Here is a 15,562-nt window from a genome sequence, read left to right on the forward strand (position 1 = left end):
ATGTGTATAATACACGGTCTAGTGCATAATACATGGTATTTACATGTCGATAGTGTATGACATGAGCTCTTTGGGCTTGGAACCCCAAACCATTTGTTGTCTTTGTTTTTTTGAATTAATTTTTTTACTGTAATTTGGCAGAGTCGGTTGCTAGCAATGTTTACGAAACGCCAAATGGGACTAGGTACTGGACACCCATTGTCCCCCATGGAGCCAACCGTTTTTGAAAGCTAGATTTAATACGATTGAACAAGCAATTGCAATGTATGAGGCGTACGCACAACTTGCCGGATTTGGAACCCGTTTGGGTACTTCGAAAAAAGTAAAAATAGGCAACGAGATAATTACGACTCGGCGATACGTTTTATGCTCAAGGGCGCCAGTGAACAAACATAAACATAAAGAAACTAACCCTGATGATATTGACTCACCTTCACCATCGCGCCGTTCCAATGTTAAAGTTACAGATTGTAAGGCATGTGTGAAGTTTCGTCGTATTAAAAAGTCAACTGATTATGAAATCTATGGTTTTGTTGAACAACACAACCATGGGTTTACCTCTCCCGAGAATCTTGACTTATCACTAAAGCGAAGAAAGCTCGATTTTTCTACACAAGAGTTCATAGCTAAGTGCCGCAATGCTAATCTTGGCCCTACCAAATCCCACAAGTTACATGTTGCAATAAAAGGTGGTCACCATAATGTTCACGGTACTGTTGTGGACTACAAAAATTGTGGCCGTGACATTCGAGATTTTATTGGCGATAGAGACGCCCAAATGATAATTGACAAGTTCAAAGCTCGAAGCGAAAATAGAGTTAATTACAGTTTTGATACCCATATTGATGATATGGAACTTCAGTTAATATTTTGGTGCGATGGCGTTTCTAAACTAAACTACGAAGCGTTCGGTGATGTTTTGGCGTTCGACGCAACGTATCATACAAATATGTGAGTTTTAATAATTTCATTTATGAATTTCTAACACTTGATAGTTATCAGTTACAGTTGATAAGTTTTTTTCCAAACAGGTACGATATGATTTTTGTGCCTTTCACTGGAGTTGACCATCATAAAAAGTGCACAATTTTTGGGGCTGGGTTGTTACATAATGAGACTATTGAATCATACACATGGCTACTCCAAAAATTTCTTCAAGCACACAATGGAAAACAGCCACTCTTGATATTAACTGATCAGGATTGTGCTATGAAACAAGCTGTCGCCAACGTATTTGACAAGTCCATCCACAGACTATGTATGTGGCACATTATTCAAAAGTTGCCAGCAAAGGTATTCGCTACAAACATGTCTACAGCATAATGACCCTACTTTGTACACATAGTTTTAAATATGGCATTGTTAACTACATGTACACATGTGTATTATTAACTATAACTCTTATGTACACGTGTGTACATCGGATTTTTACAATACTGATATCTTTTTTTTCCTTCATTTTCTAGATCAAGGGTAACGACAAAAGGAATGCGGAAATCAAGAAAAAATTCCACAAACTAGTATGGAATGTTTACATCAAACCAGAAACATTTGAAAAGAGATGGCATTTACTTATTGCTGAGTACGGTTTGCAAGAGCATTCTTGGTTGACTGAGATGTATTTGATTCGTGAACAGTGGATCCCAGGATATTTTCGCGAAATACCTATGTGTACGTTAATGAAGACTACTTCTAGGTGCGAAAGCGCCAACCATTTGTTCAAATCAAACTCTAGTCCACACAATACGTTGGTACAGTTTATGTTGTGCTACGATACGTCCGTCGATGGGTTACGAAATGACCAACGTGAACTCTCTTATCAAACAGACACCACTAATCCAGAATACAAAACTAAATGGCCGATCGAACGTCATGCAAACGCAATTTATACTAGAAAAGTATTCTTTGATGTCCAAAAGGAAATTGTCAAGGGTAAGGAGAATAGTTACATTGCTGAACGATCAATCTATTCGTGAGATCTTTCAAAATATTTAAAACTTACGTCTTCTCATTGTTAAGTTTCGAACCTACAAATGTAAACACAAATGAAATTAATCATAATAAGGAACCAATGCACATAATAGGCAAAACATATCGCTTCTCAACTCATCTTTATATCATACCCTACAAATGTGTACACATTCATATAACTACACATGTGAACTATGAAATCTTACTACTACATAACTCAACAAACACACAAGCCTAAAATCACTTAAAAACATGGCACAAACCCCTATTTATGATAAACAAAACTATGTAGCCATCAAAATAAACAAACAAAACAGATATAACAATATAAACACTATGTACACCGGTGTACATCACGAAGTAAACAACATACACATGTGTACTTATCGTCTATATATACTGTTATACTCACCGGACCCTGAACTACACAAGTGTCGCAACAAAACTTTCATGCCCTAATTCCGATTAGTGTTCTTAGTTGAATAATAAAAGGATCTTAACATGCAACTACTTTTTGAAGCAATTAAAGATAAGGGATTTCAATATGTACCTTCGATTGTTGAAGACGAAGCTTACTTCCCGTCGATTATCGAAACTCCGGCGCCGATTACCTTTACCTTTTGTCGACGCCGTAGAATATAAAAAGTGAGGGAGAAAGATACGATGTTGATTATATTAAAATAGGGGATTAATTGATATTATTCCCATAACTAAATACTAGAAAATCTCGGGATTTCATATTTAATTAGGCAAATATCTTGCAAAATGACCAAATAATCTAATTACATAATTACCCTTTTGCTTTTCCTAAAATAATAAAAAGTAACCTATTAATTACAAACATGCCACTAACTAAGATTATCAAGATCATATTAATCAACGGTCTATATAAGTTCACGCAGTTCACGTCTGGGATGTTGTTCACGCTGGAACCTCACCCTATATATATATATATATATATATATATATATATATATATATATATATTTGCACTAAAAATTAAAAACCGAATGGGTTCCTGTGAACCCGATGTTTGTTTATAGGTCCACCCCTGCTTTTGTTAACCATGAGGCTTGAGTGGTACATGAATTTTTAAACTTGCAGCTTATTTCTTTTTTATTCTATGGGAATAATAACTATGTAGTCCACACTGTTTGCTGTTATCCTCAAAAATTCTTTCATGGGTTTTACGTTGCACCTGTTCCATGTTCGAGCGGTCCATAAAAGGATGATGTAGTCTTGATTGAATGTATAAATTGATCTAGTTGACCCTTGAGCCCATTCATCACTTCCTTTCGTTGCGGATGTATTGATGTATCCGGTGCTTTACCGTGTCGTCATTTTCACGATTTAGCGTCTCCTTTTGTTTTATGCCCCTCCTTGCCTTCGACTGAGCCTCCTTTGCCCTTTGCTCCATTGAACGAGGCAACCCGTGCAACTCGTTTGGGGTATCATTATCAACCCCGAGATTGACATTAAAACCCTGAATCTTGGTTAGGAGATCATTGTCATCCAAGTCAACCACATCGAAAACAAACAATGTATACACTCACAAAACCAATGTCTTTGACACCACTGGCAACGGTTCATGCCATTTAGGATCGTGAAAGTTTTTCACGATGTAAAAAAACATGCTCGTAGTTGAAATGAACTCCGTATTGGCTTTCATACTTTTCATTGCCCGATTCATGCACAGGTCAGTAACTGTTGTGGCTATTTATGTTTTTGTTGTAAATTCCACAAAAAAAAATATTTGTTGGAGTGCTCATATAATGTCAATGAGACTTCAAGTTATCACTCGTTGGGTTATGCATATTAGTGATTTCTTCAAAAAAATACTTACGGATACCCTCCCAATAGTCTGTACTGTTTTGGTTTTTTTCCGACTACCGCGCAAGTTGATACGTGAAGTAAGCTCGTGTAAGAGCTTCTTCTTCTTCGACCAACCATTTATGTATTATAACTCCCGGTCTCGAACTAACAACTTTTTTGCCTTTGTTTATTCGGCAAGTAGACGAAGATGGGATTGAACTCGACACCCGGTTGGGAATTCAGACTGTGAGGCAAAGCGTTGTCAAATTTGTACTTCAATTGTGAAGTTTTTATAAAACATAGAAAATTGTGAAATATTGTGTTTCTACCTATTTCTGATGCATATGTCTATCGCCTACGCCATGATGTAATAGGGCTAGATAGCGTCATATATGAGTTGTGTTTGTAAACCAAGCTCATCCGTATGGAAGTAGCACATCCGCACGGATGTAGCTCATCCTCACGGATAAGCTGGCTAGTTCGCATGAAGATGCATGTTAGGTTCGCACGAATGTAAGTGTGTAAGTCTGTACGAATGTAAGTCTTAGTCCGCACGGATGTAGAACGTCTAAAAATAGACATGCAGACCGAGTATTCGGTAACAAGTGTGACGGACTATGAGGCGAAGCGCTGTCACATTTGTACTAGAACTGTGAATTGTTTATAAAACATAGAAAATTGTCAAATCTTGTGTTTCTAACCATTTCTGATGGATTCGGCACATCAAACTTAGGTTTAGATTTGACCGTGACATAATCGAACGATCCATAACACGAACCTACAAGTGGTATCAGAGCAAGAGGCTGATACCTACTGAGACCAAGATTGAACAATTAGAACATACTTTATACACATTTTCTGGTTTTTTATAATTTTCATGGTTAAACTAGACTGATTTTTCCAGGATTGTGAAAAACTCAGTTTTGAACAACATATTGAAAAATCAGCTTAAAATTTAAACGTTTTCACGCCAAAATTCTCAAAAACGAGAAAAACCAAATTTTTCACCTCCATACGGAAGTACTCGTTCACACGGACTAGAGCTCGTCCGCACAAACAAGTACGTTCGCACGGAAGTAAAATTGTTTTCTGAAAATTTTCATTCGCACGAATCAATGACATTCGCACGAAAATTTTCATTCACATGAATCAATGCATATCTCTGTCGCCTACGTCTTGATGTAATATGGCTAGATAGCGTTATATATGAGTTGTGCTTGTAAACCAAACTTTTCCATACGGATCATGGATGAGATGGCTAGTGCCACGAAGATGTATGTTAGGTTCGCATGAATGTAAGTGCGTAAGTCCATACAAACGTAAGTCTTAGTCCCCACAGATGTAAAACGTGTATAAATAGAAGTGCGGACTGAGTGTTCGGTAACAGGTGTGACGGACTGTGAGGCGAAGCGTTGTCAAATTTGTACCAGAACTGTGAATTATTTATAAAACATAGAAAATTATGAAATCTTGTGTTTCTACCTATTTCTGATGGATTCCGCACATCAAACTTAGGTTTAGATATCACAGTGACATAATCGAACGATCCGTAACATGGACCTACAATAAAACATCCTTCTAGAAACTTTAAAGGTTATTTCTATATTCCCATCAATCATTTCATTCTTATAGGTACAATCTATGGTTTTTATAAGTACCTCTTATTAATTTATAGAACTTATGATCTACAAATCTCTTATCAGCTCCAAGTTTAAACAAGACTCTTGCAAAAACATTACCAACAGAAAGCACATTCATTATGACATTTGCACTTTTACCGCTTCCCTAGTGGTCAAATTAAAGTTCAGGCATTGCCCTTATTGGTGTTGCCGGCTTTGGTATTTTCATTAGTGGTGAGATTAGGATTACTGGTCCTGAAATGGCTAATATCTCTATGTTGAGAGCGATTTTTATTCTTAATCTTCTTACATTCGTGGGTCTTATGGCCAACTCTTTCTGCATATCACAACACTTTTTATAAAAGCATTTTCCCAAAATGCACTTTTTCCACAAACCTTACACTCTGGTTTGTCTTTACTGTGTCTTGAATGATTTTTCTAAAACCAGTTCTTCCACTTGGGCTCTAACTCAGCCCTAGCCTCTATTAACCAAATCTCATCCTCGGTTAGGGCAAAGGCCATATCTATTTCTGACCGGGAAGTCACGAGATTGGATAATTCCGTCATCTCTAAATTTCAGGTGTTAATCCCATATGCTTTGCAAATATTCCTAGACTTAAGGTAATCAGGAATGGTACTATCTCAGACATAGAATCTATGGTTGGAAGTATACTCCTTATAGTCTAAGTTATCATAACAACTCTCCGAAAAATCCTTAAAACACCCCTATATGTCCTAAAATACATCCCGTATACGAAAAGTGGGTCCGAAATACATTTATTTTTACAAAAAATAAATAAAAATGAAAATATATAGCTCTCGCGGGGCGCGACATAGACATACAAGTCTGTTGCGGGCCGCGACCCCATGACACCAGGTGCAACCCGGGGTTGCCACGTGTCCTAGTCGTGTCGAAGCTAGTCCTTGAGTCAGCAAGGCTAGGGCCTACTCTATAAGCCTCGCAAGCCGTGAAGCCTTGTCTTAATTCCCTCGCGGGGCGCGAAACGCCCTTGATCTGGTCCTATAAATTGAGAGTTCGAGCTTTCAGTTGAAATCTTTCAAATCTCGAATTTCTCTCTCGAATCTCTAATAGTAAAATAATTCTCGGGTATAATACCCACTAAAAAGCGAAGCTCTGCCTCGTTGTAAATATTATAACCCCCGGTTATGCATTAATTACTCTGCCCGATTGATCTAGAGCTCCGTAACGCATGTCAAGGCTCTGCCTGACTCAGCCGTTGGAGTTCTGTCTCGGGGGGAGGGTATAGCTAATGTAAATTGGATTATTATACTAACGAATTGTTTAATTTAATAGATTATAACCAGGAAGTCACCAGGAAATATCTAAAATAGCAATGTGAGTTTATCCTCTTTTTGTATACCTTTTGTGAGTTATTCCCCTTTTTGCAAACTGTCTTTACAAAACCTCAATTGTTTTAAGTTATATTTAACACTGATTGAGTATTTGTGATTCTACAATTACTGTCGGTATGTTGGGGTTTTGTATACATTACTTGTTACTACACTGTGAGTAGTAGCATGACCACAAGTCAGGATTGACAGTACCGTGGGTGGTAATTAAAGTTGATGTAAACAAATGTAATTGCTGGATTACCCTCAATACTGTAAAATGATAAAACTTGTTTTGATTAAACTGGGATTCACTCACCAGTATTTCTTTTCTTGCTGACAAAATTTTTTAAAAGCGTTTCAGGTAACAAAATGTGAAAGTCAAAAATAGAAGCTAGCTGGAGAGCACTGAAGGCTTGGAAAAGTGGCTATAAAAAGTACCTAAATAATGAAGAAGTTTTATTTCAATAAAATAGGGTTTATCCCTATAAACATGTTGTAATGGAAACTTGGATTTTTCCCATGTATTTATTATTATAAAAGTGTGGTGTTTTAACTCTGATAAACTATTTCCTAACTACGGTTCTGATGTAATTTCCGCTGCCAAATAAATAAACACCGATACCACTGATACTTGTTCGCGGTCGCGGTCGCCTGCTCCCGGAATAGGGGTCGGGGTTGCGCTAGAAGGTGGTATCCGAGTTACAATCACTGATATCAGCCACAGAAGTGTTCTACTTACACCATGATCAATCCTGTTAGGAAATAATCTATGTGATTATGTACACATCTGTATATTATTGTTTTGTGTTATTTGACAATCTGTTAGTTTACAGTATGAGTGATCAAGATTCTTCTGATGCCTATCATCACCTATCTAGCTCTCCTAAAGATGAAGGAACTTCCTCACAGCCTACTCCTTCGGGGTATTCTTCTGACACTGAAGAGGGAATCTTCATATTTAAGGCGCAATCCGAAGAACCATTCCCTACGAAAAAGTGAGGATGGTTCAGTCGGGGAGCACATGAGCGCAGGAAGCGAATGAGAAAACTTCAGCAACAAAGGACTTTAGGAGCAGCCAATAGGGATATGAATGCCCAAACCCAAGACATAGTCAATAGGCGATTGGCCAACTTTCACATACTAGCCACCACTGCAGTAGACTCAAACTTAGAATAGATAATTGCCCCACAACCACTGCCACTATTCCCAACTCAACCAATGGAAATAGAACCTAACCAAGAAGACCAGGTTCCCATACCCGCATTCGACCCAAACGAAATCCCTAGAACCCCAGCACCCAATCCTTTAGCATATGACCCTTGGAATGATGAACATAGGGATTATCGAGAACTCTATCCACATGAAGAACCAATACCAAACCCCATAGCACAATATACCAACCTTAACCCTCTAGACCCATATTGGGATGATGATCAGTATGTCCAGGAGATACTAAACAACACGTACCCATATGGACAACCTGTACCTCAGTACCCTGACCCAGTACCAGCCCCACTGCCAATCATGAACGAGGAAAATGTGCAGGAACTCCACACATATGGTGAGGAGTTAGTTGAGGAAGGAGAGAGGATAAAACAGATAGGGGAAACGCTCGTGTGGAAATACGACGAGCGAGAAATGCATTTCTGGAACAATCCCTACTGATAACAATAATAATAATATAGTGTATATATATATATATATAAATGCGTGTAGTTTGAAAAAAAAACAGTTAGCCTAATACCTAGTGATGCATAACTAGTGGTGTGTTTTAAATTCCAGTTACAGCTTGTAATATATATATATATATATATATATATATATATATATATATATATATATACGAGAAAGAGTATATGTCGCAATACTCGATGATTTTGATCAATGTGTTTGTTGTGTGATTGTTTACATTAAATTTCATTCTGTGATACTAATACCTGATAAATATTTATAATTCAGATGGAAAACGAAGTAAATAAGGAAAACCAGAATAATGAGAATAATGGAAACCAAATAGATAACACTGCCATCCAACATATCGTAGCACAAGGAATTATAGATGCTTTGCCTTATATCATCAAAACTGTTAAAGAAGTAGAAAATAATAAAAGTAATAGTGAAAGTAAACGACCACCTACTGAACCCAGTCACAGCGTGAATAATGGACCGCTACTTCAATTGCCTATTCCAAAAAGAAGAAGAACCATGTCATATGGTCTTCTTACAAAGAATTCTGGTCTTGCAAACCAATAGAATTCTCTGGCAATGAAGGAGCCATTGCAGCTCTACGTTGGATAGAAAAAACAGAGGTTGTCTTAAAAATAAGCAAATGTGCAGATGAGGATAAAATCATGTTTACTTCTAGTATTTTTAAGAATACAGCCTTAGAGTGGCGGAATACTATTCTCCAGTCTAGAGGAGTGATAAAGTCCATAATATGGAATGGACTGACTTTAAGAACATGGCTGAAAGAAAATTCCGTCCTCCCAATGAAAAGGAACAAATTGTTAATAAGTTCTTAAACCTTAGAATGACTGGAGTAGACTGCAAGGGTTACACTACCTTATTCTTCGAATATGCTAGAATAGTACCAACCCTAGCTTCACCAGAAGCAGTATTAATCTCCCGTCACATCTGGGGATTAATTAGTGAAATAAGACATGTAGTCAAGGCAGCTAGACCACCAACCATAGAAGAAGTTGTAGAACTAGCCAATACCTTGACTGATGAATTGGTACATACACAAGAAGAGAACCAGAGGAAGAACCTAGTCCAAAAACTTACCCGAGAATTTCGCTACGGTAATTCCAACTGTGGGAAAAATATAGGTTCTACTTCTGCACCTTACTGCAAGTACTGCAAGAAGAAGCATTAAGGAAGATGTTCCATATAATGGAACTTCTGCAAATACCGGGACACAAGGATGAAGACTGTAGGAAGAAACCCAGTAATGGAATATGCTTCAATTGTGGAGAAAAGGGGCATATCGAACCAAACTGTCCAAAACTAGCTCCAGCCATGAACAACAAAACTACTAAGAATGCTAGAGCATTTGTTCTGACTGCTGAAGAAGCCAAAATGATTCCGGACGTGATTGCCGATACATTTTTAGTTAATGATATCTTTGCTAAAGTATTATTTGACTCTGGTGCAAATCAAAGTTTTATTAATACTTCGTTCTGTAAACTTCTCAATCAACCATTAACTAAACTTCAACAAGAATGTCTGTTAGAAATGGAAAATGAAGAATCCATTAAGATCACTGAAATCTTGTAGGGAGCAAGAGTAGAAATTTAAACCATAATTTTATTGCTGACGTTTACCCAATGAATTTGGTTGGATTTGATATCGTATTAGGAATGGATGGGTTAGTAGCGAACCATGCCAGTATTCTATGTGATCAAAAGTCAATCCAAGTAAATTCACCAAAGGGTGAAAAGATCACAATTAAAGGCGATAAGCCAACCAGGTCCACAAAATTCATCTCTGTGATGAAAACAACAAGTTATGCAATGAAAAGATCATTAGTGTATATGATTTCTATAATCATTAACACTAAAGGAAAAGAATTGAAAGATATTCACGTAGTATCTCAATTCTCAGATGTTTTCCCAGAAAACATACCTGGATTAACGCCAGATAGAGAGGTTGAATTCAGAATTCACCTACTACCAGGGACAACACCGATTGCCAAGGCACCTTACCGTTTAGCACCAGCAGAGATGCAAGAACTGAAGAAACAGTTTGACGAACTTCTAGAGATAGGTTTCATACAGCCTAGTTCATCACCATGTGGAGCACCAATCTTGTTCGTCAAGAAGAAGGACGGATCAATGCGTATGTGCATTGATTACCGAGAATTAAACAAGGTCACGATTAAAAGTTGGTACCCACTACCGAGAATCGATGATCTGTTTAATCAACTTCAAGGAGCTCGATTCTTTTCTAAGATTGATTTACGCTCAGGATATCATCAACTGAGAGTACAGGAAGAGGATATTCCTAAAATTGCTTTCAGAACAAGGTATGGTCATTATGAATTTACAGTCATGCCATTTGGTTTAACCAATGCCCCAGTCGCATTTATAGACATGATGAACAGAATATGTAAACCATATCTGGATAAATTCATAATTGTCTTTATAGATGATATTCTCATTTACTCTAAGAGTAAAGAGGAACATGTAGCGCATCTGCATACACTTCAAAATTTGTTGAGAAAAGAAAAGCTTTATGCTAAATTTTCAAAATGCGAATTTTGGTTAGAGGAAGTGCAATTCCTTAGACATTTAGTTAATCATGAAGGAATTCATTTGGATCCCACAAAGATCGAGGCGATTACAAAATGGAAAGTCCCTGAATCACCAACGTAAGTGAGAAGTTTTCTAGGACTGGCATGTTATTATAGACGGTTTATTCGGGATTTTTATAAGATAGCCATCCCATTAACAAAGCTAACCTGTAAATCAGTTAAGTTTGAATGGAGACCAAAACAGGAAGAAGCCTTTAGAATTCTTAAGCAAAGATTAACCAACGCACCCATACTTGCGTTACCAGAAGGAACTGAAGACTTTGTAGTCTATTGTGATGCGTCTAAATTAGGTTATGGATGTGTGTTGATGCAACGTCAAAAGGTTATAGCCTATGCTTCTAGACAACTTAAGAATCATGAAGAGAATTAGACAACCCATGATCTAGAGTTAGGAGCCATAAATTTTGCCCTTAGAATTTGGAGGCATTATCTTTATGGTAGTAAGTTTACCATTTTCACCGATCATAAGAGTTTAAGATATGTTTTCGAGCAAAAAAGAGTTAAATATGAGACAGAGACGCTGGATGGAAATTCTTAGTGATTATGATTGTAATATCCAGTATCATGCAGGAAAGGCAATGTAGTAGGTGATGCTTTAAGTCGAAAGTGTCATGAAAACCCCAAACGGGTACGTTCTCTCAATTTAAATCTTTAGATAGATTTAAATGAGCAAATTAGAAAAATACATGAATTAGTAATCAAGGACGATACTGAAAAATTAAAAGGGATGATTAAGGAATTAGAACAAGGAACAAATGGAATTTGGAGATTCCATAAGAAAAGAATCAGGATACCCATACAAGGAAACCTACGCCACCAAATTCTATAAGAAGCCCATAAGTCTAAATATACGATACATCCTGGTAGTGATAAAATGTATCAAGACTTGAGAAACAATTTCTGGTGGATAGGAATGAAAAAGGATATAGCCACCTATGTTGCCATGTGTGTAACCTGTTCACAGGTTAAAGCTGAACATCAGAAACCCTCAGGTTTATTGCCGCAACTAGAAATGCCAATATGGAAATGAGAATTGATAACAACGGACATTGTTACCAAATTACCCAAGACAAGGAAAGAAAATGATACAATCTGGGTGATTGTAGACAGATTAACTAAGTCTGCTCATTTCTTACCGATGAAGGAAACTTTTAGTATGGAACAATTAGCCAAATTGTATGTAAATGAAATAGTTTCATTACATGGAATTCCTTTATCCATTGTTTCTGATAGAGATAGCCGTTTTACTTATCATTTTTAGACTAGTTTCCAAAAAGCAATGAGAACCAAGTTAAATCTAAGCATCGCTTATCATCCTCAAACGGACGGACAAAGCGAAAGGACGAATCAGACAATGGAGGATATGCTTAGAGCTTGTGTAATTGATTTCGGAGGAAATTGGGACAATCATTTACCATTAATAGAATTTTACTACAATAACTGCTATCATACCAGTATCAATGCTGCACCATTTGAAGCACTTTATGGACGAAAGTGCCGAACTCTAGTCTGTTGGGCAGAGATTGGAGAAAAGCAATTGTCTGGACCAGAGATAGTACAAGAAACAACAAACAAGATTATCCAAGTCAAGGAAAGACTAAAAGCAGCACGCGATCGTCAAAAGAGTTATGCTGATAACAGACGAAAGCCATTGGAATTTCAAGTAGGAGATAAAGTATTATTAAAAGTTTCTCCATGGAAAGGAATAGTTAGATTCATCAAAAGGGGAAAGCTAAGCCCCAGGTATGTTGGACCTTTTGAGATTATTAGAAGAATAGGACCACTAGCCTATCGGCTACAACTGCCAGAGGAAATGGCAGGAATACATGATGTATTTCATGTATGTAATCTCAAGAAATACTTAGCAGATGAATCATTAGTGGTACCTCTTAAGGACATAGAGGTAAATGAGAAACTTAAGTTTGTAGAGAAGCCGCTACAGATTGATGAAAGAAATATCAAGAATCTCAAACACAAGTAATTAGTTCTAGTTAAAGTAAAATGAGACTCCAAGAGAGAACGAGAATATACTTGGGAGCTTGAATCAGAGATGCAAAGAAAATATCCATACCTGTTCCAGTAGACCTCGAGGATGAGTTCTAAAACAAGGTGGGGAGGATATAACAACTCTCCTAAAAATCCTTAAAACACCCCTATATGTTCAAAAACACATCCCGTATACGAAAAGTGGGCCCGAAATACCTTTATTTTTACAAAAATTAAATAAAAATGAAAATATATAGCTCTCGCGGGGCGCGACACAGACAAACAAGTCTGTCGCGGGCTGCGACCCCATGACACCATGCGTAACTCGGGGTTGCCACATGTCCCAGTCGTGTCGAAGCTAGTCCTTGAGTCAGCAAGGCTAGGGCCTACTCTATAAGCCTCGCGGGCCGTGAAGCCCTGTCTTAATTCCCTCGCAGGGCGTGAGCCGCCCCTGATCTGCCCTAATAAATTGAGAGTTCGAGCTTTCAGTTGAAATCGTTCAAATCTCGAATTTTTCTCTTGAATCTCTAATAGTAAAAATAATTCTCGGGTATTATACCCACTAAAAAGCGAAGCTCTGCCTCGTTGTAAGTATTATAACCCCCGATTACGTATTAGTTACTCTGCCCGATTGATCTAGAGCTCCGTAACGCATGTCAAGGCTCTGCCTGACTCAGCCGTTGGAGTTCTGTCTCGGGGGAGGGTATAACTAATGTAAATTGGGTTATTATACTAACGCATTGTTTAATTTAATAGATTATAACTAGGAAGTCACAAGGAAATATCTAAAATAGCAATGTGAGTTTATCCTCTTTTTGTAAACCTTTTGTGAGTTATTCCTTTTTTTGCAAACTGTCTTTAGAAAACCTCAATTGTTTTAAATTAAATTTAACAACGATTGACTATTTGTGATTCTACAATTACTGTCAGTATGTTGGGGTTTTGTATACACTACTTGTTACTACACTATGAGTAGTAGCATGACCACAAGTCAGGATTGACAGTACCGTGGGTGGTAATTAAACTATATGTAAACAAATGTAATTGCTGGATTGCCCTCAATACTGTAAAATGATAAAACTTGTTTTGAGTAAACTGGGATTCACTCACCAGTATTTCTTGCTTGCTGATAAAATTTTTTAAAACGCGTTTCAGGTAACAAAATGTGAAAGCCAAATAGAAGCAAACTGGAGAGCACTGAAGGCTTGGAAAAGTGGCTATAAAAGTTACCTAAATAATGAAGAAGTTTTATTTCAATAAAATAGGGTTTATCCCTATAAACATGTTGTAATGGAAACTTGGGTTTTTCCCATGTATTTATTATTATAAAAGCGTGGTGTTTTAACTCTGATAAACTATTTCCTAACTACGGTCCTGATGTAATTTCCACTGCCATATAAATAAACACCGATACCACTGATACTGGTTCGCGGTCGCCTGCTTCCGGAATAGGGGTTGGGGGTTGCGGCAGTTATTCATGGTCAGTTCTAATAAGTCTGACTCTATTTTCTCAACCTCGTGAGGTGAGCAATAAATTTTCTTTCTTAATTCAATTAAACTTTCCCAGTCTTATATAATATAGGGTTACTCTCCTAATAGATTAAATCTTGGTCTTCCACCATATTAAAGCGTCCATTTAAACAGATTGCGACACATATTTGATCACGTCTCTATAATGATCTCCATATCATTGAGCCTTTCTATGGCATCAATGGATCCTTATTTTTCCCATGATGTTTTGGGGTTTATTTGAGACAATATGTTTAAACGAACACCTCTTCCTTAGGATTTTGAGGTTTCTTCCTAGTGACACGGTCTTACTTACTAGTCTTACGCCCACATGTGGATTTGTAAGAACTTAATGAAATACATAAGCTGATTAGATTCAAGGGCTTTGATTTATAATTGCCTATGCAATTTGTCAATGCTCTAGAGACGTTTATTTTGGCTTTTCTTGCATTTTCAAGTCATTAAAACAATTTTAAATATTATGGTGTGAGGGAGATTTTCCCATTCTCATCACCTTTTCAAATACTTCCATTGGTGGGAGTATGTGCTTTAGCCATAGTCTTTAACAAATTAAGTTAATGCCTAAATAATTAAAATTTATAAATTGGCATTTAATAAAAAAACATTCAGTTTTAAATCTTTAACATTTTTATTTGAAATTTATAAAGAAATGAAGTTTTACATAGTTTATTAAGTTTTAATATAAAGTTAAATAAGACATAAGTTAAATTCCAAATCCATTTTGTAAATAACTATAACTGTAGGGACCATTTGTGTGAATCACCAAAACTTGCAAAATAAAAAAATAAAAAAAAAGCCACTATTCTGTTTGTCTTCTTCGGCGGTTTGGTCGGAATTCCGGCAACCTCAGAAATCTCTTTAATCCACTCGTTTTAACCATTTTTTATGATAACACTTATCTCCATCTTCATCTTAACTAACATTCGAGTTTATTCCCATAAAACGCTAAGAATCATACTCAATCCAATAACCCATAACA

The 15,562-nt window shown here is 36.9% G+C and overlaps 1 protein-coding gene across 1 annotated transcript in view; it reads left to right on the forward strand.

Annotated features, from left to right (window-relative positions):
• The first annotated feature begins 262 nt into the window (after positions 1-262).
• Positions 263-15,562, forward strand: part of LOC110914303 (protein FAR1-RELATED SEQUENCE 5-like) — a 46,841-nt gene continuing 31,541 nt past the window's right edge. Inside the window, exons 1-3 of the mRNA XM_035980161.1 lie at positions 263-936; positions 1,032-1,293; positions 1,467-1,618. Of these exons, the coding sequence (XP_035836054.1) occupies positions 263-936; positions 1,032-1,293; positions 1,467-1,618 (1,088 nt within the window). The remainder of the gene's footprint in view (positions 937-1,031; positions 1,294-1,466; positions 1,619-15,562) is intronic.

Source organism: Helianthus annuus, chromosome 11 (genome assembly GCF_002127325.2).
Source record: "Helianthus annuus cultivar XRQ/B chromosome 11, HanXRQr2.0-SUNRISE, whole genome shotgun sequence".
Lineage (NCBI taxonomy): Eukaryota > Viridiplantae > Streptophyta > Magnoliopsida > Asterales > Asteraceae > Helianthus > Helianthus annuus.